Here is a 22,683-nt window from a genome sequence, read left to right on the forward strand (position 1 = left end):
CACACACATACATTGCCTTGCTCATGAGTCACTCCACCCCTCCCTGCAGCCCTTGGGGCTGGCTGCCCCCTGATGGTACACCCCCATCTTCTGGCCCTGACCCAGCTTGAACTTGATGAAAGCTAAGGAACCTCTGCCGCAGAGAAGGCTGTGGGGCCCATCTGGTGTTTTTTCCACCCTGTCAACAGTTTGTGACTCTCCGACGGGTTGAGGGACTCCAGGTTAGGAGCAACAGATAGGGCCCTCCAAGTTTAGGAGGGATCCGATGCTCCTTTCTGAACAGACGCCCCTTGCGTCCTAAGTGCTGTCCATCTTCCCCGCTGGGCTTTGGAGGGGACGGACCGAGGCGGGCCGCAGAGATCTCCGAGCGGGCGGCGCCCCCTGGTGCTCGCGGCGGGGACTGTGGCGCGGGGTGGAAGTAGTGGGGTAGGAACCGAAAGAGGCACGCGACACGCGAGACCCTCCCGGCCACACCTCTCCCTTCCCTCCCCAGGTCTGCCCTAACGGAGTAGCTCCTGAGCGACGGCGCGGGCGGGCAGCTGGGATCTGCCCCCCTCCTACACCGTCGTACCCGCGCGACTTCTCCCAGCCCGCGGAGGCCTGGCAGGGAGGAGCCGGGCCGGGGGCGGCCTGGCAGGAAGCGGCGCTTACCTTCCGCTGCAGGAGGAGCAGGTGGCTGCAGTGCGCGCCGAGGCCCCAGGCTTCCTGTGCTCACCCGCCGCTACCGCTTCTCGTCGGAGCTCCTTGGGCCACCCGGCCGCCGGGCCGGCCGCATGGCCCAGACCCCCGACGGCATATCCTGCGAGCTGCGAGGTAAGCCCTGGCCCTTGTCGCCTTCTTGGCTGGGAGGAAGCGGAGCGGCCCCAGAAAGCAGAGGCCCACCCAGTGCCTCGTGGCACCGGGCAAGCGGTTCCCTCTGCTCCTCGGGAGGGCTTGGCGGCCGAAATCCACTCCACTCCTTCCTCGCTGGCCCACAGATGAGCCCAGGCCCCCTAGCCCGATACAGACCGTGGGCATGAATTGACCTCCATGGGAGGACCAGTTGCCCAGCAGGCTGCCCTTCCACAGGCGAGATCACCAGATTCCTGTGGCCCAAGGAGGCAGAGCTGCTGCTGAAAACCTGGCTGCCAGAGCGGGAGGGTGCTGAGCAAGGTCATGTCCTGGTATGGTGGGGGCAGAGGCTGGGAGGGCCACTGGGGCCCCGGCAGAAAGAGGCTCTTGCCCTGCCCAGGGTGTCAGACACTCTCTCCCCTCAGGCACTGCTGCGATGGAGAGCCTACCTGCTCCACACCTGCCTTCCCCTGAGGGTGAGTCCCAGGGCCCAGCTGCCACCCCTTTGCCCTCCAGCAGCTTCCTTGATGAGGGCTGCATCTGTGGTGGTGTCCTTGCGGGCTCTGCCCTTCCAACAGCTCTGGGCTCCCGGGAGCAGGCAGGACTGGAGTGTAGGCAGGTCCAGCTCTGAGATCCAGGCTGCACAAAGGACTGGGCTCCCAAGAGGGTGGGGCTCAGGCCTTAGTCCAGGCTGACCCAGGCGCTCCGCAGGTGGACTGCACGTTCAGCTACCTGGAGGTCCAGGCCATGGCGCTGCAGGAGACACCCCCTCAGGTGAGACCCCTAGTGCCCCACCAGGGCCTGCAGTCTGGTCTTCCCCTCCCCCAACCTGCCCCACACTTGGAGCCCAGCCCCTGCCCCACCCACCCCAGGTCACCTTTGAGCTGGAATCCCTGCCTGATCTGGTCCTGGAATTTCCTGGTGTGGCTGCCCTGGAACAGCTGGCCCAGCACATCGCTGCTGCCATCAGGAAGGTCTTCCCTTGCTCCACCCTTGGGTGAGGCCCAGCAACTGAGGGGGCTGGCGGGGAAGGAGGGCAGCCAGGGGTGCTCTGGATGGCGCAGTGGGGGACCTCACTCCCAGGGCCTAGAAGTCCCTTGCCCCCTTCTCCATGTCCCTCCTCAGGAAGCTATTCCGGAGGCCCACGCCCCCCTCCATGCTGGCTCGGCTGGAGAGAAGCAGCCCCTCAGAGGCCACCTCGCCCAGCAGCCCCTGTGGTAAGGGCCAAGGTGGGGCCACACAGGGCTTTCAGCTGACCCCTTCCTGCATCCTGACCCCTGGATTTGGAGGTCTCACAAACTGAACAGAGCCACTCAAGGCACAGCCACTACCCAGTTTCGGGCTGATCTTCCTCCATCTCTGACCTTTTGTCTCTCTCTTTCCCCCACCCCTGCTCCATCACACCCCTGGCACCAACTCAGGTGGCTTTTCGGAGACATACGAGGCTCTGTGTGACTACAATGGCTTCCCTTTCCGAGAGGAGATTCAGTGGGTGAGAGTAGGGCCCTCTCTGGAGGCTCTGGAGACATCTGATCCCCCATGTGCTTTGAGTCCCTCCCTATGCCTTGTATCCCAAGTAAGTTGGAGGTACTTTCTTCCCACCCAGGATGTGGACACCATCTACCATCGTCAGGGCTGCCGCCATTTCAGCCTAGGCGACTTCAGCCATCTGGGAAGTCGGTGAGTGGCCTGCAAGGTCTGTGAAGAGAAGAGGATGCCATGACCCACATTCCTGGGCCTTAGCCTCTCCATGGAGGGGGGATGCTGGGCCTAGGATCTGGCTGGAGGGCCCTGAGCTCTGCCCCTGCCCTTTCTTCCACCCAGGGACCTGGCCTTGAGTGTGGCCGCCCTGTCTTACAACCTGTGGTTCCGGTGCCTCTCCTGCGTGGACATGAAGCTGGTGAGAGCATAGGCGCGGCGGCGGCGGGGGTGGGGGTGGGGGCGTGGCCTGGGGGGCCAGGGTGTAGCCCACTGAGCGCCCCCCATCCTCTGGTTCTCAGAGCCTTGAGGTCTTGGAACAGATTCTGCACATGATGAGTCAGTCATCCCACCTGGAGGAGCTGGTGCTGGAGACCTGTGGCCTGAGGGGGTAGGGGGGACAGGGTAGGGATTGGGGAGGGGAGTCTGGGGGCTTGGGATGGAGAGACTAGTGGCCTGGGGAGGAGTTGGGAATCCAGGGTCAGAGCCTCACATCTGGGGTCTGGTCCCCAGAGACTTTGTCCGGCGACTGGCCCAGGCCCTGGCAGGGCACACGAGCTCCGGGTTGCGGGAGCTCAGCCTGGCGGGGAACGTGCTGGATGACCGAGGTACGGCTGAGCCTGGGGAACCCCCCGGGGGCTGGCGCTGAAGGAGGTGAGACCCATATTGCTGCCCCCATCCTCCAGGCGTGGCTGCACTCAGCAGACACCTAGAGCATCATCCTGGAGCCCTGAGAAGACTCACCCTGGCGCAGACTGGATTGACACCGCGAGGTAGGTGGGCTGAGGATGGCTGGGGGAGGTGGAGCTGGGAGGTGGGGCAGCCTGATTGTGAGCCCCCTCCTCCACCACCAGGAATGAGGGCTCTGGGCCGGGCGCTGGCTTTCAATGCAGCCTTTGACTCTGCCCTAACCCACTTGGACCTTTCTGGGAATCCCGGGGCACTGGGGGCCTCAGAGGACAATGGGGTGAGTGGCCATCCTTAGGGCGGTGATTGGGGGCGCCGCAGGCAGTGGGGTGTCAGGAAGCTTTTGGTGGGGTGATCCCTGACTCCCTCCCTCCCATCTCCATCCTCCCACCAGGGCCTCTATAGTTTCCTGAGCCGTCCTAATGTTCTGACGTTCCTGAATCTCGCAGGCACTGACACCGCCCTGGACACTGTGAGGGGGTGGTCAGTGGGGGGGATGATTTGTCGGGCTGGCAAGGCCTGAGGCCCAAGGGTCGACTGGAGGGCAGGGCGGGAAAGGGCTCAGTCCCCCGGCCAGTGTAGCCCACACGCTCCTCCCGCAGCTCTTTGCCTCGCTGTCCCGCGGCTGCTGCGCCAGCCTCACCCACCTCGACGCTTCGAGGAACGTGTTCTCCCGCACGTAAGGCGGACGGGGCGGGGCGGGGGTGGGGCTCTGCCGGGAGCCGCCTTCCCGCGCCAGGAAGCCAAATGCTCCCGCTCCCCCGCTCCAGGAAGTCCAGGGCTGCGCCGGACGCGCTGCAGCTCTTCCTCAGCCGCGCCGAGACGCTTCGGTACCTGTGCCTGGCGGGCTGCAAGCTGCCGCCCGACGCTCTCAGGTCAGTGTCCCTGCCCACGGCCAGGCCCCTGTCTTTGCGGCCACCACCAGGCCTGGCCTCCAGCACCTCACCCCGCTCGTATCGCACCCATGACCCCCCTGGCATCCTGGGCCTTCCTTCTTGCTATTCGCGCTCTAGGGCCCCTGTTCCCAGCTCCCGCCACCCCCTGTGACATTCCCTCCCAGGGCGCTTTTGGAAGGCCTCGCGCTCAACACACACATGGACGACCTGCACCTGGACCTCAGCGCTTGTGAGGTGAGCGCCCGGCCCAGAGCCGAGAGCGGGCAGTGGGCCCACACATCGGCTGTGGGGCTGGGGCTGCGAGGCGGAAGCGCTGGGCAGTTGAGGGCCTAATCCTCCCCACCTGTGGCCTGTTGGCCTGAGCTCATTCCACCTTCCACCTTCAGCTGCGCTCCGCCGGCGCTCAGGTGATTCAAGACTTAGTGTGCGACGCTGGCGCAGTGAGCTCCCTGGATCTGGCGGATAATGGTGAGGCCGCCCAGAAACCCATCCTCCTATCATCCTCCAAATTCCCACCCCTCCCACCCCCGCAGCCTCGCCTTGTGCCTGACCTGAGCCACCCCCAGGCTTCGGCTCAGACATGGTGACTCTGGTGCTGGCCATCGGGAGGAGTCGGTCCCTGCGACACGTGGCGCTTGGAAGGAACTTCAACGTCCGGTGCAAGTGAGCCCCCATCTCACTCCTGGGCCTCCCAACAGCACCCCACCACCCGGGTCTCCCGCCAACCGCTGCCCCTGCCCACAGGGAGACCCTGGACGATGTCCTGCACCGGATTGTTCAGCTCATGCAGGATGATGACTGTGTGAGTTCACAGAACCATGCAGGATCCTCAGACGATGGACCCCTGTGACCCCTCTTACTCCTGCTCCCTGACCTGCCTTGCTTGCTGACCCCTGACTCCAACCGCAAATGGCTTTCTCTTAACCCCAGCCCCTGCAGTCTCTGTCCGTGGCTGAGTCGCGACTGAAACTGGGCGCCAGCGTCCTGCTCCGGGCCCTGGGCGCCAATCCTAACCTGACAGCTCTGGATATCAGCGGCAACGCCATGGGGGACACCGGCGCCAAGATGCTGGCCAAGGCGCTTCGGGTCAACACGAGGCTCCGGTGGGCGGGGTCAGAGGGACGGGACCAAATGGGGGAGGAGGGCGTGTATGGAGGGGCTTACTGGGCTAAGGGGCAGAGCTGAACGAAGCGGAGCAAGTGGAGCGCAGGGGTGCTCCAGACGAATGGAAAGGCAAGCGGGGTTGGATGGGGCCTTGCAGAGCTCCACCCCCGACTGAACCCTGGCCCGGCCCAGGTCTGTGGTCTGGGACCGGAACCACACGTCTGCTCTGGGCCTGCTGGATGTGGCACAGGCCCTGGAGCAGAACCGCAGCCTGAAGGCCATGCCTCTGCCACTGAACGATGTGGCCCAGGCGCAGCGCAGCCGCCCTGAACTGACAGCACGTGCCGTGCATCAGGTGGGGGTTCCCTCTCTTCCCCGCCCTCCTCTGTGCCTTGGCCCCACCCCCCACCAGTTCTCAATATCTCTTGTGCCCAGATCCAAGCCTGTCTCCTGCGGAACAACCGCGCAGACCACGCTTCTACTGACTGCACCTCCCACCCGAAGCCACTAGGTCTGGGGTCAGACCCCTCCGAACAGGTCAGAATCCCCTCCCTCGACGTTGAGCACACACAGAAGGTAGGGGATGGGGAGAGCTGTGGTAGCTGAGAGCCTCCATAAGTCTGAGGCTCTGACTTTCCTAGGGCCATGGTGCCTGAATCCTGCTGTCCCAGACAAGTCCCGTTCCTTGATCGGCAGAGGAGCCAAAGGCTCTTGAAATAGTTTCCCCAAATAACACTCCTAGTTGCTTTTTTTTTTTTCTAGTTGCTTTTTTAAAGCATTTTTTTCCTTTCTTTTAATTTTGAACTAATTTTAAACTTACAGAAAAATTACAAGACTAGCAAACAGAACTTTTTTTGTCCTGAGCTATTTAAGAGTATGTTGCCAGCAATATGCCCTGTCACCTATGCAAATACTTTACAGTGTGTATCTCCTACAAACCTTTTATTTTTATTTTTTTATTTTCTGGCTGCTCTGCACAGCTTGCGGGATCTTAGTTCCCGGACCAGGGATTGACCCTGGGGCTGCTGCAGTGGAAGTGTGGAGTCCTAACCACTGGACTGCAGGGAATTCCCTTAAAGCATTTAAATAGGCTCCCCTGTCAAAGACAGAAGGTATTTTAAAATCTTCAATCATTTCTCTCCACCCCCAACTGTAGCCCCACCTGTGACTTCCTATTCACAGGGCTTCCCTCCCCTCTCCACTGACCTTTGTTGTGGCCAAACCCAGTGACCCTTTTTCTGGCTTCATCTCCCTCCAGTACCTTGTCTTGGTGAGATGTTCCCCATCCATCCATTCCCAATTCGCACTTCTCTCCCAAGCTCCAGAGCCCAGGCATTGTGACCCAGACATCCTGCAGGGGCTTCACATTTTGTGTCTTCAAGTGATCTCATCGTCTCCCACATCTCTCTCTCCTCTCTACCCTGGAGCCCAATCTCGCTGGTGCCCACACCCACCAAATGCTGTGGACAGAGCTTCAGTCCATGTCTCTCTTGGCCACACCGAAGCCCCCACAGACCTCCTTGGTTCTGCCTCTTGACCGACTCTCTCAAACACACACTCTTTACTCCCACCCCAGCCATCCTTCTCTGCCCCTGATCCTTCCTCCATGACTCCTCACTCCCATTTCTCTTCATCCCTCAATCTGTCCTCTAGCTGGATGATGAACAGACTGAACTTCTAAAACACTGACATGACTAACAGCTCTTTTCCTTCCCATTCTGGACACTTAGGAAGTATATATAAAGTACCTACAATGAACTAAAGGAGACATTGCTCTCCCTCCTTGAACAGATAGGGTCCCTAAGGGGCTGTCCTGATGGTATCAGTTTCAGGACCTCACTCACCCTGTTGGAGACCTTGGGAAGGAAGCAGTCAGGGGATGGGGAGGGGACCAGGCTGAGACTGATTCCTCTTGCCCTCCAGGAAGTGAATGAACTATGTCAGTCGGTGCAGGAGCATGTGGAGTTGCTGGGCTGTGGGGCTGGGCCCCAGGGTGAAGCTGCTGTGCACCAGGCCGAGGATGCCATCCAAAACGCCAACTTCTCTCTCAGTGTGAGCACCCCCTCCCACTACAAGGACCCTTCCCCTCTTAGGTGTCAATTTGCAACTCCTTTTCCTCCATGGCCTCCAGATTCTCCCCATTCTACATGAGGCTGGGAGCTCCCCAAGCCACCAGTGGCAGCTGCGGCAGAAGCTGGAGGGCCTCCTGGGACAGGTGGGCGAGGTCTGCCGCCGGGACATTCAGGTGAGATAGTGCCCTTGCCCCAGCCCCACCTCCATATTCAGGCTTGACCCCCATCCATAGGCTTGCCTGTGAGATCCCCTGAGTCAATGTTCTGTGAGGGTTGGAGCCTCAAGCCAATTGGTCTGGGCCCCAGCCACACCCTCACCATGCTCTGACCTTTGCCCAGGACTTCACTCAGACCACACTGGACACCACAAGGAGCCTCTGCCCACAGATGCTGCAGGGACCCAGGTGGAGGGAGCAGCTAGAGGGGGCCCTGGGAGGCTCAAGGGGTCTCCCAGAGCTGCTCCCAGAGCACCTGCTGCAAGATGCCTTCACGAGGCTCAGGTAGGCTGGATAGGGCTGGGCTGGGCTGGGCTGGGTAGAGACAGCACACTAACCCTTGCCCTCTGTTGCCGTCAGGGACATGCGCCTGTCAGTCACAGGGACCTTGGCAGAGAGCATTGTGGCTCAGGCTGTGGCGGGTCTCAGTGCAGCCCGGGATCGGCTGGTGAGCAGGAACTGCGTGCTTACACACACACACGCACACGCACATGCACAGCCACTGCCTTGCAGGGGTTCTGTAATGTCTTCTGGGGTCAGATAGCCCAGGGGTATTTCAGGGTTCCCTTTGCACTGACACGACTATGGCTGAGGCCCTGCCTCCCATCTTTGGGGTGCCTGGTATTGCAGGTGGAGAGTCTGGCTCAACAGGCAACAGAGGCAACGCCCCCTGTCATACCGGCACTAGATGGAGGCGAGCCCAGCCCCCTTGGGCCTGGGGAATTGGAAGGTCTTTTCTTCCCTGAGGAGAAGGAAAAGGAGAATGAAGAGGAGCAGAAGGTAGGTGGTCCTAGAACTCTGGGCCTAGAACCCTAGATCTTCCCATCTTGTTCTGGAGTGTAGAAGGAGAGGAGGCAGCTCCCCGCCACCCCAGGCTGAGTTTGTGTCTTCCCCACCAGGATAACAGTCCTCCACAGAAGTGGCCTGAATCCAACCGCTGTCTTCACCTGGTCCCCTCCACTCACAGTCAGGGCCCAGGGAAAGAGAGCTACTCAGGTTGGGCTGAAGTTCCATTAGACCTGGACACCTGGACACGTACATTCACCCCTGTCCCGGGAACTCCCTGACCCTTGAGTGGGCTGGGCCAGGACCCCCGTGCAGCGTGCAAAGTTGGGGTCCGCTGTGGTCAGTTAGTACAGGGTGGGACCTGAGCAGACCAGGGCCGGGACACAGCCTCCTCTCACCTCGTTACCTCCCCGCCCCCCCCCACCCCTTCCCTACCCCCAGGATGCGCATGCTTGGCGGCGCCGCGCGCCGCTCGGGGCCGCGCTCAGCACCACGGACAGCGGCGGCGGGGGAGGGGCGGGTGGGGGGGGCGGGCAGCGTAGCTGGGCCCCTCCCCGCGCCCTGGGCGGGTCCCCCGCCGCCCTAGCGCCGCCGCTGCCACCTCCCTGGGCTTGGCGCTTGGTGCTCTTCTGGTGCTCTCCCCTCAGGTGCTGCTGAGGAACCAGAGCCGGAGCCCGAGCTGGCGGCTCCGGGGGAAGATGCAGAGCCGCAGGCGGGGCCATCTGCTCGTGGCTCTCCGAGCCCCGCCGCCCCTGGGCCCCCGGCCGGCCCATTGCCTCGCATGGACCTGCCACCCGCCGGGCAGCCCCTGCGCCATCCGACCCGGGCCCGGCCGCGGCCACGGCGCCAGCACCACCACCGCCCGCCGCCGGGGGGCCCCCAGGTGAGCGCCCTACCCCCACTCCAGAGCTCGTGAAATTGGGGGTCGTGAGTGGCCCTGCGCCTTACGGGTGATGGCCGGCAGGGAGGTGGGTGCCCAAGACCACCTGGTCATACTGCCGAGTTCTGGCTTCTTCTTGGCCAACCCCCCACCCCATGCTCATGCAGGGTCACGAGTGTGTGGATTTCGTTCGGGGAGCGCTTGGGTGTAGGACTCTGCCTCAGGTTGGCCGCTGCATGGGTAGATGTGTGAGAGGGGGCGTCTGTCTTATCCTTCCTCCCCCGGGGTTAATGAAAGATGCTGGGCCCCTGGCTGTGGGGACAATCCTGCGTTTACTGCACGTCCGGTGCGGGTGTGTGTGTGGGCTGGGTACTGGCGCGGGCAGTGGGCACGGGGCCAGAGGCGGGGAGGAGCCGGCTTGAGGCCCCCCAGAGGGTCTGACGCAGCAGCAGGCGCCGCTGAGCCGGCAGCAGGCTGGGTAGGGTGGGGTGGAGGGTACTGCAGGGAACTGTTTGGAGCAGAGGGGGTGGCAAGTGGGAACGTGTGACCCAGCGGGTGCGTGGGCTCTAGCCTACTGGTGACCAGGTGGTTCAGGGTGTTTAGGATACTCTGTGGGACAAGCATGGGTGTGAAGTGGTTATATGTCCAGGGCCAACTACAGGCGAGGGGGGTACGTGAAACCAGCATCTCTGCCCACCAGCTGCACAGTGGGAGAGCTTGTGTCAGCAGCCCTATAGGGTCACTGCAGCTCCCAAGTCCTGGAGTTGCCCAGAGCCTGCCGTTGGACAAGGAAGGTGGAGAGAAGTCACAGTTGCACTCAGCCTGGAGCCTTAACCCTGTGGTGTTCCTCAGGTGCCCCCGGCCCTGCCGCAGGAAGGGAATGGGCTCAGTGCCCGTGTGGACGAGGGCGTGGAGGAATTCTTCTCCAAAAGGCTGATCCATCAGGATCGCCTGTGAGTAAGGGGCAATTGCAAGGGGTGGGAGAGAGTGGAATGCTCCATGGGCCTTCCCACTTACTGCTGGCTGTCCCCACAGCTGGGCCCCCGAGGAGGACCCGGCAGCCGAGGGGGGTACCACCCCTGTCCCCCGTACACTTCGAAAGAAGCTGGGCACTCTCTTTGCCTTCAAGAAGCCTCGTTCAACACGTGCGTCACGGCCTGATCTAGAGACCAGCCCTGGGGCAGCTCCCCGCTCTCGAAAAACCACACTTGGGGACTTGCTTCGGCCACCAGCCCGTCCTGGCCGTGGTGAGGAGGCTGGGGGGGCTGAGGGGGGCACCAGCAGCCCCGACCCTACCCGCAGGAGTCGGCCTCGGTACACTCGGGAAAGCAAGGCCTACTCCATGATACTGCTACCTGCTGAGGAGGAGGAGACAACGTTGGGTGCCAGACCTGACAAGGTGAGGCCTGGTGACAGGGAGTGAAGGCTCTGCAGGAACAGTGAGGGCAGTGGGCTCTCTCCCCACTCAGGTATCTCTGTCCCCAGCAGCAGCCCCTGGAGCGGGGAGACACAGAGCTGGCCCCAACCTTTGAACAGCGAGTACAAGTGATGCTGCAGAGGATTGGCGTGAGCAGAGGCAGCGGGAGTGCCGAAGGCAAGAGGAAGCAAGTGAGCTGGGAAGGGACACACGTGGGAAGTGAGGAGGCAGGTGACACGTAGCTTCTTTTGTGTGGGTGATTTATGTGACCAGGAGACTCATGACAGGTCTGTCGATTCTTTCCCCTCCCCATAAAAGTCATCAGAGTCAACCTTTCTTCTCTCTTGGCTTCTACCCTGACCCAGGCCACTGATACCTCCTCCTTGAAGTGGATGGTCTAACAGACATCTGGCTTTGCCATCTGCATTTGAAATAGCAAATCCTCCAGGGGCTTCCTCCCTCAAGACATTGCCCTAACTCCTGATCCTGCCTCAAGGCCCAGTGGGGTCTCAGCCCTGGTCACTGCTTTCACCTCACTGCTCTCAACCCCGGTTCATCTCAGAGCCTCTACACAGGTTCCTCTGTCTGGAACTCCTCCCTGCCCCACTTCCAGCCTCTCATCCCCACCCATGGGCTACACCAGGTCCCTCTTCATCCATCCCTGTATTTCCCTGTGGGCCTTCCTTCACTCTCTTCCATGGCCCCCCTGCTAATGCCACTCTCTGATCGCAGTTCCTAATAAGAACCACCACCCTATGGACTATCCCTTTAATAACTTCAGGAAAATAAGAAACACAAATGAAGTGAAACTCAGCTTGAATTTAGAAACATTAAGGTATAGAAAGTGAATCACAGAATTAAGAAATTACTTTCTGTGTCTGTGCTTGCATATGCTTCTGTGTGTTAACTGTCCACCATCACAGACTGAGCTCCAAGAGGACCAGGACTGGGTTTGCCATGTTCTTGCCCAGCCCACGGTGGGCATTTAGTGGCGGTTATAACAAGAATGAATAAAAGGACAAGGCTAGCACGAGGGTGGGACAGGATCAAACTTAACTTCCCTATTTCCTACAGAGCAAAGATGGAGAGATCAAGAAGGCTGGCTCGGATGGTAAGTGGGACCCTGGTCTAGGGCAGTACATTTTTGGGGAGGAGATAGACCCCAAGGGGTTTGCTCTCCCTGGCAGAAGAGTGGGAATAGCCATGTTTTTCTTCCCCTCACTAAGCCTAAGCCCCTAGCCCTGCCTTTGCAGGTGACATTATGGACAGTTCCACAGAGGCTCCTCCCATCTCGATCAAGTCCCGCACCCACTCTGTGTCTGCTGGTGAGTGAGGGCCACTGTATATGTTGGGGGTCATGCGGGGTCATGCAGGGACAGGCTGGAGGGGATCAAACCATTGGTCAGGTTCACTTCCGACGCCTGGCCCAGGTCTTGGCTGACACCTTTCTCCCTGCAGACCCTTCATGCAGACCTGGTCCAGGGGGCCAGGGGCCCGAGTCTGCCACCTGGAAGACACTAGGGCAGCAGCTGAATGCAGAGCTCAGGGGCCGTGGCTGGGGTCAACAGGATGGTCCAGGCCCCCCCTCCCCTTGTCCCAGCCCAAGCCTCCGAAGAGCCAGCCCCTCCCCAGACAGCCTGGGCCTCCCAGAGGATTCTTGCTTAGGCTCCAGGAATGAAGGTAAGCAGGTACCCTAACCCCCACCCAATACTGGGCTAGGGCCTGGAGGAGTCCCTGCTGGGAACTCAGCTCCTCTGGAGACCCTGAAGGTGGGAGGCAAGGGCTGGAGCGGGGGCAGCTGTTGGGACCATACCCTGATACCCTGGCCTCCCCCAGATGGCCAGCTGAGGCCGAGGCCTCTCTTGGCGGGTCGACGAGCAGTGTCTGTGCATGAGGACCAGCTCCAGGCCCCTGTTGGTGAGGGGAGACACCTCCATGTGTGCTTGAGTGCAGGAGGAGATGGGGGAGGGGGGGCTCCCTTCGAGGCTCTGGTCCTCGGAGGGGGCCACCAGTGGCGTGAGGGGTTGAGAAATCAGGGAGCCAGAGGCCAGGAGCAAGGGTCTGAGAAGCCCTTCCTACTAGCCCTGGCTCTACCTCCACAAAAGCAACCTCTGCCAGGGGTGGGAGGATGCTGGGGAAGGGGGAGGCTCTGAAGGCAAGTGTGCGTGGGGGTCGAGGACAGGCAGCAAGCCCTTAGCAACCCTCCCCAAGTCTTTCTGTATCCCTCAGAACGGCCCCGGCGGCTGCAGCGCTCCCCTGTCCTCAAGCGCAGGCCAAAGCTTGAGGCACCTCCATCTCCAAGCATAGGTAAAGGGGGCTGGAGCCAGTTGGGTGGGCGGCAGGCCTGCTCACTCCAGTCCTGACCCTTCCTCTCTCCCTGTGCAGGATCTGGCCTCGGAGCCGAGCCTATACCCCCACAGTCTACAGAGCCCTCAGACCCTGAGCGGAGCCCACCATCCCCAGCCACAGACCAAAGAGGCGGCGGCCCCAACCCCTGACCTTCTCCTTTCCTGCCGCATGAGATTATTTTATTAAAAAACTTAAAGGAAGCTGGTGTGAAGCCCTGTTTATCCACCCCCAGGCACGGACCCGTGCACGCATCCTCCCACGTGCTCATGACCCCTCACACCTGGGTTAGTTCAGCCTCTGGCTGTGGCTCCATCAGAAAGTGCAAGGCCCAGGCCACAAGGTGGGGAGGGAGCCTGGGAAGAGAACCATGGTTGTAAGCCAATGGAGACTGGGACGGGTAACCAAGAGAGTGGGGGCACCCCCCAGGCACTCACCTGGCAGCTTGGACCTGGGCACACAGGGAGGGGCAGGGTGGCTCATACTCATATTGGAAGGCAGAACCGTCACGATGCGTCTTTGCGGGGTCCTGAAGGGGGCGGGTATTGTGTCTGGAGAGGAGCCAAAAAGGAGCCTAAAGGCCAAAAAGGCCCCTAACCTCATCCAAGGCCAGCCCAGCCCCATTTTACCCTCCAGTTGTAAGGGGTGCTATGCTCACCCAGACAGAGCTGGACTCCAGGGCTTCCTTGGTGGTTCTTGTCCTTGGAGAGGGCTGCCGAGTCTTAGGGGGTAACTCTAGCTTCTTGAACTCCAGACTAGGTCTCTGGGCCATGGTTACAGGGGCTTGGTGTAGACTGGGGGCATGGCCAAGGGGTGACAGACTTGGGGTGCAGCTCAGGGGTGGGGAGTTGGGTACATGGCTGGGGCGTGGAGAACTGGGGGGCAGGGGGCCATGGGCTGAGCAGATGGCTGACAGGGGCTGGGAGCTGCCCTTCTGCGCTGGGTCTGCAGCAGCCAAGGGCAAGGCAGGTAGAAGGCTGATACTGGCACCACTTTCCTCTGACAGCATGTGGCTGGGTAGGGCAGGGGCTCCTGAGGAGGAAGGGGACTCACCATGGGCACAGACCTCTCAGCTCAGACTAGCTGAATGACCTGTGAACAAAGGCCTGCAGGAACTGTGTTCACCTCCCCACCCAGCTGTGCACGCTTTCACAGCATCCTGTGTAGCCCAGGCATCTAACTGATAGACAACACCAAGAGCATGGGGCCTGAGCACCAGCTTACCTGAGGAACTGGGTGAGGAAGGAGGAGAGGAGATGAGAGTCAGCGATAGGTCCTGTAGAGCCGGGTGTGGTGGGGGTAGCTCAGGGCCTGGCGGTCAGGGGAGGCTTATCAGCACGGAGGGCACTGGGCATGCAGGCACTCACTCCCCTCTTGACCTCTCCAGTCCTCCTTACCCTGTGCCCTCTGGCCTGGGCCCAGAGAGCTCAGGATTTGCTGGTCATTCTCAGAGATGTGCAGCCATAGGCTGGGGACAGAGTACACAGCTTCTCCCTGTAGGATGAGAACATTCAGTTTGGCCCTTGCCCAACTCCCCACTCCGACATTTCCCAAGAGAAGCCCCAGACTGACCGTGGCTCTGCAGCGTGAGGCCGCCCAGCGGGTGAGGGGGGGTGCTGTGCAAGGGCCTGCCAGCATCAGACAGCTCTCAGCCAGGCTCACTAGCGCCCCCCGATGCTCCTGGTCCTCCTCTACCTCATCCAGAAGTTGGGACAGTGAAAGGCCTAGGGACAGAGGACCCGGGGATGGGCTGAAGCTCAAAGAAGAGGAACTGGGGGGGGTGGGGGGGGAAGAGCTTATTAAGGAAGCAGAGGGCTGATGGCTCTTCAGGGAGTATGGGCAACTGACCAACCCCTATAAGTACCTGCACTGGGGGAGGTGGACTCTGAAAGGTGCTCCCTAGAGAAACAGAGGGAACAAGCCTGAGAAAAAATCCTGAAGCCTATCTGATAACACAGATTTTCCATTCCCTGACCGAACCACACCTGACCCAAGAGCCCAACCCCAAACTCACTGCAAGCAGTCATAGAGCTTTTTCCGCACATCCGGGTCCTGGTTGCTGGGAAGGAGAAGTAGGAAGCAGTCAATATAACTAGGAGCCCAAGGCCTATGCCAACGCCAGCCAGGCCTGGGTGGGGAGTACAGCTGGAGGGTGGAGGCATCACTTACCAACCAGTCACCCGTTCCCGGGGCTGCTCCGTGGGCAGCAGGCTGAAGCGGTCCACCTGGAGGTAGAACTCCGCGTGCTGGAGAGGTGAGTTCAGGGACCGGGTTTCAGGAGTTGTCAGGAAGTCGGGCCCAGTAACCCACCGAAGCCAGCCTCACCACTCACCGCGCCTGCCTCGGCGACTTGGACGCGGACCCCGCAGTTTTGCAGTAGCAGCAGCCGGCCTTCTGCCCCTCGAAAACCGAACTCCTTCTCCTCCCTGCAGCGAGCGCGATCCTCACTAACGCGCTTGCCTGAACACTGCCCCGCCCGCCTGGGGCCCGCCCTCCTGAAACCCGCCCACTTCGGGCTCAAGGCTCGTGCTCTCCCACCGGATTCCAATCTTCCCAGGCTCCGCGGAGCCTCTCTCACCAGTCCGAGGCGTTCAGAGCCTCCCGCGTCACCAAGCATCGAATACTGTGGGTCCCGTCGGACACAAGTAGCGTGGCCCCTTCAGACGTGTCGGGAGCGCGGGACGGGCCCGGGGCCTCGGCCTCCTGCAGTACCTGACGGCGACGACCTGCGTCAAACCCACCGCACGGGGCCCAGCACTGGTCTCCGGGCCCTGAGAACGGGGTGGGGACTCACCTTGAGCAGCTGCCCCGCCCGCGGGCTTGAGAGTGCCTCTGACCCTAGAACCAGCTCTCGAATCCAAGGCCGCAGGACCAAACTCCCCAAGCTTGCCATTCCCGCGGCTGTTGCCAGCCGAGCAAACCGGTACCGCGTTTCCCGCGGGCGCTACGGCCCCGCCTCTCCTCGGAAGAGGAAACGTACGGCGGCTGGGCGGGACCTGAGGTCGAGGTCCCGCCCATGAGCGTGCCCGCGCGTGCGCACGAGCGCGTCCTATTCGGGAACTTGTTTGCAGACCCGTGTTGGTTCAACTGTATGCTGTCCTGCTTACTCTTACCCGAGCATCTCTCCAAGCAGCGACCGGGCGTTTGCGCCGTTCTTCAAGACTCCTGTGGCACTGGGCAGGAAGGGGCCAAGGGCTGGCTCCGATGGAGTGGGAAGGATCTGGGGCCTGAGGCTGCAGCCAAGGGTGGTCCGAGTGGGTGGCTCAAAGCCACTTCAACGCCTGTGACCCCAAGGAGTTCAGCAATTATTTGTTGTGACTCAGTTTCCTCATCTACAAAATGCGCAGTCTTGTTAGGCCAGTGGAAATAAAAGTACATAGCATTCACGCTTCCCTGGTGGCGCAGTGGTTAAGAATCCGCCTGCCAATGCAGGGAACACGGGTTCGAAACCTGGTCCGGGATCCTACATGCCGCTGAGCAACTGAGCCCGTGCGCCACAACTACTGAGACTGCGCTCTAGAGCCCGTGAGCCACAACTACTGAGCCCGCGTGCCACAACCACTGGAGCCCGTGCTCCACAACAAGAGAAGCCACCGCAATGGGAAGCCTGCCCACTGCGACGAAAGAGTAGCCCCCGCTTGCGGCAACTAGAAAAAAACCCGCGCCCAGCAACAAAGACCCAACACAGCCAAAAAAATAATTAATTTTAAAAAAGATTAACATGATAAATTACAAAAAAGTACACAGCATTCAACAAATACTTCCCTCTCTCCCCCCTCGGATTGGCCAAGCCCCTCCCCCAGATTCCCGGGACGCGGGGACCGTAGCGTAATGACGTAGAAGGACGCAAAGATTCTCCCACCCTTATCTCCGTTTCCTAGGAAACGTGGACTCCGCGTTCAACTCACCGTCGCTGCCCTCTTGACGTCACGGTCCGGACAGGGGGGCGGGGCGAGTGCTACCGCCAGGGGCGGGGCGGCGCGGGCCGGCCGGGCTGTGCACCTGCGCCTCGGCGGTCCGCCTGGGGCATCATCCCCGGTCCGCCTGGCCCCGCCATGGCCAGGCCGCAGAGGACTCCAGCACGCAGTCCCGACAGCATCGTCGAGGTGAAGAGCAAAGTAAGGGCCCCTCCAGCCCCGGCTCCGGCCTCGGCCCTAGGAGCTTCCAATTCCCTCATTCTCCCCTTCCTGACTCCTTGGTCCCCACCACCTTTTTCTCTCCTCCATCCTCCACGTCCCATTCTCCGGCTTTTCTTCTCGCTTTCCCCCATCCATCCTCCTTCCTTCTACTGCCGGCCTCAAGAGTCCCTCTGTGGCCTGGGTACCTGAGGGCGGGGAGAAGACCTTGGACAGCGTCCCTTGTACTGGGTGCAAGGCTGCAGCTGTTGTGAAGCCCCCCCCTGTCTTTCTCACCCCTGCCACCTTCGGACCCGTGGTGAGAAAGGGCACGGACTCCATCCTAACCCCTCCCCGCCCCCCCACCCCGGCCTCCAGTTTGATGCCGAGTTCCGACGCTTCGCGCTGCCCCGCGCTTCGGTGAGCGGCTTCCAAGAGTTCTCTCGGTTGCTGCGTGTGGTACACCAGATCCCGGGCCTGGACGTGCTGCTTGGCTATACGGATGCTCACGGCAACCTACTGCCCCTCACCAACGACGACAGCCTGCACCGGGCCCTGGCCAGTGGGCCCCCGCCGCTGCGCCTGCTAGTGCAGAAGCGGGGTGAGGAGGATGGGGTACAGTGGGCAGCCTCTGTGGGGTAGGGTGACAGGGCAAGTCTAGAAGGGTTAGTCCATGCCCAGTGTGCCCAGGCTTCACCCTCTGCAGTCCCTGCCCTTGGCCTGACCTCCAAGTGGCAGGAAGTAGCTACAGTGCCCCCTTCCTCAGGCCTTGGCCTGATGGAAAAGGGCCCAAATGGGAAAGCAGGGTCTCTGATCTCAGCGTCCCCCTCTCCTGCAGCAGAAGCTGATTCCAGTGGCCTGGCCTTTGCCTCCAACTCTCTGCAGCGGCGCAAGAAAGGGCTCCTAGTTCGGCCAGTGGCATCCCTGCGCACGCGGCCACCCCTGCTAATCAGCCTGCCACAAGATTTCCGCCAGGTTTCTTCAGTCATAGATGTGGACCTACTGCCTGAGACCCACCGACGGGTGCGGCTGCATAAGCATGGTTCCGACCGCCCCCTGGGTTTCTACATCCGAGATGGCATGAGTGTGCGCGTAGCTCCCCAGGGCCTGGAACGGGTTCCAGGCATCTTCATCTCCCGCCTGGTACGAGGGGGCCTGGCTGAGAGTACAGGGCTGCTGGCAGTCAGTGATGAGATCCTCGAGGTCAATGGCATTGAGGTAGCTGGGAAGACCTTGGACCAAGTAACAGACATGATGGTCGCGAACAGCCACAACCTCATTGTCACTGTCAAGCCAGCCAATCAGCGCAATAATGTGGTGCGTGGGGCATCTGGGCGTCTGACAGGGCCTCCTTCTGCTGGGCCTGGGCCTGCTGAGCCTGATAGCGACGATGACAGCAGCGATCTGATCATTGAGAACCGCGAGCCTCCCTGTTCCAATGGGCTGTCTCAAGGGCCTCCATGCTGGGACCTGCGCCCAAGCCGCCTACTTCCTGATGCCCGCAGCTCTCTGCCCTCCCTGGATGATCAGGAGCAGGCCAGCTCTGGCTGGGGGAGTAGCATTCAAGGAAATGGTAGTGGCTTCAGCCTCTGACAGGCAAAGATGCAGCCCCTTGCCCTTCCCGGCTGCTGGGACATGGCAGGGACTTCCCCAGTGGGGTTTTTTAGCTTGCTCATGGGGCCCTCTCAGTCTGGGGAACATTAAAGGTTTTCTACAAATGCAGTTATGGTCCTTCTGTTTCCCAGCCCTAGCCTCCTCCTTGATCTCACAATCTTGCCTTCTGGCCTGGACATGAGGCAGGAGTGGAGGAGTGATAAGGGCAGCAGAGAAACCTTCCTGTAGTCAATCAGCAGGAAGGACACCAGGCTTGGCATTTCTAGGGTGAGAAAAGCTCTTATGGAAACAAACTCCACTGTGTACAAAAAGTTTAATTTTGACAAAGGGGTTAAGAGGCTGGGATGGCCCTTCCACAGCCACCAGTGACTGGGAAGAGTGCTCTGGGGATACTGCCCACCCACTGCTCCTGTCTTCGAACTCCACTCTATGATGGGGCCCAGTCCTGCCCTTTATAACCATGTAGCGATCCTCAGTGAGACCCCTGACTCTATCCCCATAAAAGGGCTCAGGCATCCATCTTCACAAAGACCTTGGGGCGGGAAAAGATCTTGATGGCTTCCTCTACCTGCATCAGCTTCCGGTCCAGCTCAGCACGATGGCTCTGGGCTCTCAGTGAATCCGCCCCAGCAGGCAAGAGCACCAGCTCATGAAGCAGCTGGCTCTGGCCTACAGGGGCCCCAGAACAGTAAGTGCTGGGCAGGGGAGCATGGTCCCCAGTGGGTTCCCCATCCAGCTTCCTTTGGCCACATACTCACTCTGGAGCAGATTGCTCAGTGTCTCCAGCCGCTGGTTCTCAGGCATGCAAGTGTGGCCAGGCGGCATGGCCGGGTCCGGCTGGCTGTGCTGACGGGCCTCAGCCTCCTGCCGCCACAGATCCCTCCGCTCCAACAAGCTGCGATGCAACAGACTCAGGATTGATAATCCCAGGGCAGATGCTGGCTCCCACCCACCATAAGTGTCCCTTACCCTGGGTGTTGGGCAGTAGGACCTACTAATGGGGAACGTGACCCTTCTGTGTGGCGTTGTAGTGCTCCTGGGCCTGCCGTTGCTGCTCCAGCACCTGTGCCAGGACTTGCAGCGAGCGAGAATGACGCCGGGGGGCCCTCTTCGCAGTGCGAGCATTGTGGGTAATGAAGTCCACACTTGGGCCTGGGCCCTGCAGGACATGGCAAGCATGATGAGGTAGCACTGTGTTGTGCCCCTGAACCTCCCCAGGATCCCTGCCCTACCTCCCAGCCCTCACACATCCTCTCACCTTAGCATTGGGACCTGGTGGGGTTAGCTGGGGACTGGGGACACGGGGTGGTGGGAACCCAGGGCCGCAACGGGAATGTGCCCTCAGGAAATGGGCAGGCTCTGTCCCAGAGGCAGGGCTGGGCTCCTGTAGGCCAAGGCATAGCAGAGGGATCAGTCAGGCTGAGGTCAGGGTCTCAAGCCATAAGACCAAGACTCTGCCCTTCCTGCCTTTCAGGATCTTTCTCTATCACCAGTCCTCTGGAATTGGCCTCCTTCGTCATGAAGGAGGACTTCTCCTCATCAGCATTTAAACATGTGTGTTTCTCACATCTTTAAGAAAACAAATACCCCTCCTTCTATCTCAGTCCTGGCTTCAGCCACCATTTCTTTTTTCTTTCCTTCCTAGCCAAGATTTCTGGCTCTGTCCCCACCAAGGTCACCAACAGCTGGTCTCCAAGCCCTCAAATCCAGGGTCACTTCCCTGGTCTCATCGTCCTCTGCCAGATCCTCAATAACTCCTGGGTCTCACTCCTGACATCCGCATCTGATTCTCCACCTGCTTGCTGGACATATTCCCACTCCCTGCGAGTCCCATAAATGCTCCTGATTCAACACATCCACATATGACCTTATTGTCTTTTCTCTCAATCCTGCCTCTCCGTCTCAGACCCGTGGACAGAGAAGTGGTGCCACTATCTACCCAGATAGAATCCTACCACCATACATACCCCTGCCCCTGCCCTTCCCATCGTCCTTAGAAATAAAGGTAAGAAGTGGATTATGTGGCCCTTTATGATGTGGGTACAGGTGACTTCTTGGCCTAACCTCACGCTCTTCTTCCCTCACAGTGAATTGAACACAGCATCCCCACTGCCCACACTCCCTCTGGTCTTAGGACTTCTATCCGTGAGGTTCCATCTCTATAGAATGTTCTCCTCCATCCTCCCCTGGCCTAATTCCTACTTGCCCCTCAGAATCACCCAGCCATCATCACTCCTGAGAAAGCCCCCCAGCCCCACTCTGCAGCAGAACCAGCTATCTCTTAGTCCCCTGTTACCTTAGTTCCCTGCGGTTTTCCACCCTCCTCATAACTCAGATCAGAGTATAACTGTCAAAAAGATGGGCAATACTTCTGGCTGCCTGAGGCAGGTACCTGCAGCTGGGCCTTGACATGGGACTTCACTTTGTCATACTTGGGTGAGCGCCAGAGAGCCTTCAGGGGCCTGGACTGGTCCTGCTCCCGGCTGTGCTCCTGCTCACGGAAGCGCCTCTGGATCTCCCTGATCCGCCTCAGGTTCTCCTTCTCATGGTCTTTAGGGTCCTTCCCTGGGGAAAAGATGTTGCCAGGCTCTGCCCTACATACAGCCCATGCAATCCAACTCACAACAGAGAACACACAGGCCCACACCCTGCCTCCCACAGAAGGATCTCCCTGACATCTCCATCTAAGTCCACCTCGTCACCTTGTTCCCTTCCTCACACAGTAATTATCTTCTTCTATTCCTGATGATTTTCTACATTTTTTATTGCGAAGTATACCATTAATCATCTTGCATATCATATTCACCAGTTCACTTGTTTATTGTCTCTCACCTTGATTCGATGATGCTCTTCTCCAACCTTGTTTTCCTAGCACCTATAGGGCCTGGCACACAGGAGACACTCAAGAAACAACCTTTCATTGATGCATGAATTAATGAAGCTGAGCTATGGGTTTTCTGGGGGATACCTCATCTAGTCCTCTCCTGCGAGGAAGAAGAGAGGACTTTTATAGTCGGGGAAACTAACAGTCAGAGAGGTAAAGCCTAAGCCTTCCTCAGGGAAGGAGAAGCAGCTGCTTTTGATCTCAGCTTTGACTTCAGACTCGCCCCGTCCCTTCTGTCCAGAACTTACTCTTGGGAGAGGCCCCTGGGCCTAGGGAAATACCCCCGAGCTGCAGCAGCACGCCACCCACGCCGCGCCGGCCACGCTCCAGGATTTCTCGGGCTCCGGGACCGATGCGGGGTCCGCGGGGAGGGGTGGCGTCTAGGTCGGGGTCCGGAGTCAGCAGGCTCAACTTCAGCGTGCTTCCCTCAAGGCGCCCTTGGGCTGAGAGGCCAGACGGGGCGGAGCGCAGAGTTCAATGGTGGAGCTGGGCCCGACCCTTGCTCTGGCTTCGCCAGGGTGAGGCACCCCACAACTCACCCGAGGCCGGCCGCCGGTAGTAGTCAGGACAGAGCGTAGTGTCTGGGGGGATGGGCCCCGAGATGCGGGAAGGACCCTCGCACATGCCGCCGTCGTCCTTCTGCAACAATGCACCGAGGCCTGCCGGGCTACGCATCTCCGGCCCCGAACCCCCTTCCTCAGCCCAGTACCTCCTCCCTGGACCCGGGCCCTGACCCCAGCTGTGCCGCCTTGCCTGCGTTCCTGGCCCTCGCCCCGCCTCCCGACCCTGGCCTGCGCTCGCCACCTCCGCTCTCAGCCCACTTCCCTGCCCCGCTGGCAGCCCCTCCTCACCCGGGCAGGGTACTCACCCAAGCAGTTTCACCGCCCACTGCCGCCACCCGACCTCTTTGCTGTTGCCAGGTAACAATGGTTTCCGTCCCTGAGGTCAGGGGCCAATGCCCCCTGGCGCAAAGCCTTCTGGGGCTTGTAGTTCCAGCTGAGGGTGGGGCCAGACCGGCTGCCAGTTGCCCTTCGCAACCCGGCCTTTCTCCGGGGTCAGCTCACGGTCTACCAGTCTAGGGTCCGCCCTCCACCTCCCACCCCCCACGTCCCCCAAGCAACCGTCGAGGATGCACTGA

At 60.4% G+C, this 22,683-nt stretch overlaps 4 protein-coding genes across 11 annotated transcripts; 2 read left to right on the forward strand and 2 right to left on the reverse strand.

The window, feature by feature from the left end:
* The first annotated feature begins 380 nt into the window (after nucleotides 1–380).
* On the forward strand, nucleotides 381–13,131 carry CARMIL2 (capping protein regulator and myosin 1 linker 2). Of its 2 annotated transcripts, XM_060289832.1 has the most exons (38): nucleotides 381–813; nucleotides 1,069–1,163; nucleotides 1,257–1,307; nucleotides 1,543–1,605; nucleotides 1,704–1,828; nucleotides 1,957–2,048; nucleotides 2,253–2,323; nucleotides 2,438–2,511; nucleotides 2,656–2,731; nucleotides 2,832–2,920; nucleotides 3,043–3,137; nucleotides 3,216–3,302; nucleotides 3,384–3,496; nucleotides 3,611–3,688; nucleotides 3,819–3,895; nucleotides 3,987–4,091; nucleotides 4,277–4,346; nucleotides 4,499–4,580; nucleotides 4,679–4,775; nucleotides 4,857–4,914; nucleotides 5,043–5,215; nucleotides 5,409–5,571; nucleotides 5,652–5,753; nucleotides 7,140–7,268; nucleotides 7,348–7,461; nucleotides 7,628–7,788; nucleotides 7,864–7,951; nucleotides 8,134–8,283; nucleotides 8,403–8,538; nucleotides 8,937–9,172; nucleotides 10,022–10,122; nucleotides 10,205–10,568; nucleotides 10,655–10,777; nucleotides 11,661–11,697; nucleotides 11,840–11,911; nucleotides 12,045–12,266; nucleotides 12,816–12,893; nucleotides 12,972–13,131. In XM_060289832.1, exons 1-38 carry the CDS (start codon nucleotides 774–776, stop codon nucleotides 13,082–13,084), a joined length of 4,200 nt encoding a protein of 1,399 aa, XP_060145815.1. In that variant the 5' UTR covers nucleotides 381–773; the 3' UTR covers nucleotides 13,085–13,131. The 2 variants fall into 2 exon arrangements, with proteins under 2 accessions (XP_060145815.1, XP_060145814.1); XM_060289831.2 differs by adding an exon at nucleotides 12,423–12,503 and having other exon boundaries at nucleotides 385–813; nucleotides 1,069–1,307; nucleotides 2,253–2,511; nucleotides 3,216–3,496; nucleotides 10,658–10,777.
* ACD (ACD shelterin complex subunit and telomerase recruitment factor) lies at nucleotides 10,243–17,378 on the reverse strand. 2 transcript variants are annotated; one of them, XR_009560185.1, is made up of 12 exons: nucleotides 15,727–17,378; nucleotides 15,511–15,644; nucleotides 15,265–15,358; nucleotides 15,102–15,178; nucleotides 14,947–14,991; nucleotides 14,797–14,831; nucleotides 14,505–14,656; nucleotides 14,330–14,426; nucleotides 14,157–14,243; nucleotides 13,591–13,964; nucleotides 13,370–13,483; nucleotides 10,243–13,288 (listed from the first exon to the last, which is right to left on the reverse strand). XR_009560185.1 is itself a non-coding variant. In XM_060289833.1 (12 exons), the coding sequence occupies exons 1-12, from the start codon at nucleotides 15,823–15,825 to the stop codon at nucleotides 13,210–13,212; spliced, it is 1,365 nt and encodes a 454-aa protein (XP_060145816.1). In that variant the 5' UTR covers nucleotides 15,826–17,378; the 3' UTR covers nucleotides 10,243–13,209. The 2 variants fall into 2 exon arrangements, 1 of the variants encoding a protein (XP_060145816.1); XM_060289833.1 differs by having other exon boundaries at nucleotides 13,370–13,461.
* On the forward strand, nucleotides 16,884–18,763 carry PARD6A (par-6 family cell polarity regulator alpha). Of its 2 annotated transcripts, none has more exons than XM_030863642.2 (3): nucleotides 16,884–17,050; nucleotides 17,426–17,648; nucleotides 17,886–18,763. In XM_030863642.2, exons 1-3 carry the CDS (start codon nucleotides 16,988–16,990, stop codon nucleotides 18,638–18,640), a joined length of 1,041 nt encoding a protein of 346 aa, XP_030719502.1. In that variant the 5' UTR covers nucleotides 16,884–16,987; the 3' UTR covers nucleotides 18,641–18,763. The 2 variants fall into 2 exon arrangements, with proteins under 2 accessions (XP_030719502.1, XP_060145826.1); XM_060289843.1 differs by having other exon boundaries at nucleotides 16,885–17,050; nucleotides 17,889–18,763.
* ENKD1 (enkurin domain containing 1) lies at nucleotides 17,423–22,589 on the reverse strand. 5 transcript variants are annotated; one of them, XR_011377012.1, is made up of 8 exons: nucleotides 22,085–22,407; nucleotides 21,794–21,988; nucleotides 21,054–21,226; nucleotides 19,920–20,045; nucleotides 19,657–19,820; nucleotides 19,416–19,556; nucleotides 19,230–19,330; nucleotides 17,423–18,923 (listed from the first exon to the last, which is right to left on the reverse strand). XR_011377012.1 is itself a non-coding variant. In XM_070044387.1 (8 exons), exons 1-8 carry the CDS (start codon nucleotides 22,218–22,220, stop codon nucleotides 18,894–18,896), a joined length of 1,062 nt encoding a protein of 353 aa, XP_069900488.1. In that variant the 5' UTR covers nucleotides 22,221–22,407; the 3' UTR covers nucleotides 17,423–18,893. The 5 variants fall into 5 exon arrangements, 4 of the variants coding, with proteins under 4 accessions (XP_069900488.1, XP_069900489.1, XP_030719491.1 ...); XM_070044387.1 differs by having other exon boundaries at nucleotides 19,420–19,556; XM_070044388.1 differs by lacking the exon at nucleotides 17,423–18,923 and adding an exon at nucleotides 22,414–22,589 and having other exon boundaries at nucleotides 18,934–19,330; nucleotides 19,420–19,556; nucleotides 22,085–22,184.
* Between the last annotated feature and the right edge of the window lie 94 nt (nucleotides 22,590–22,683).

Source organism: Globicephala melas, chromosome 19 (genome assembly GCF_963455315.2).
Source record: "Globicephala melas chromosome 19, mGloMel1.2, whole genome shotgun sequence".
Classification (NCBI taxonomy): domain Eukaryota; kingdom Metazoa; phylum Chordata; class Mammalia; order Artiodactyla; family Delphinidae; genus Globicephala; species Globicephala melas.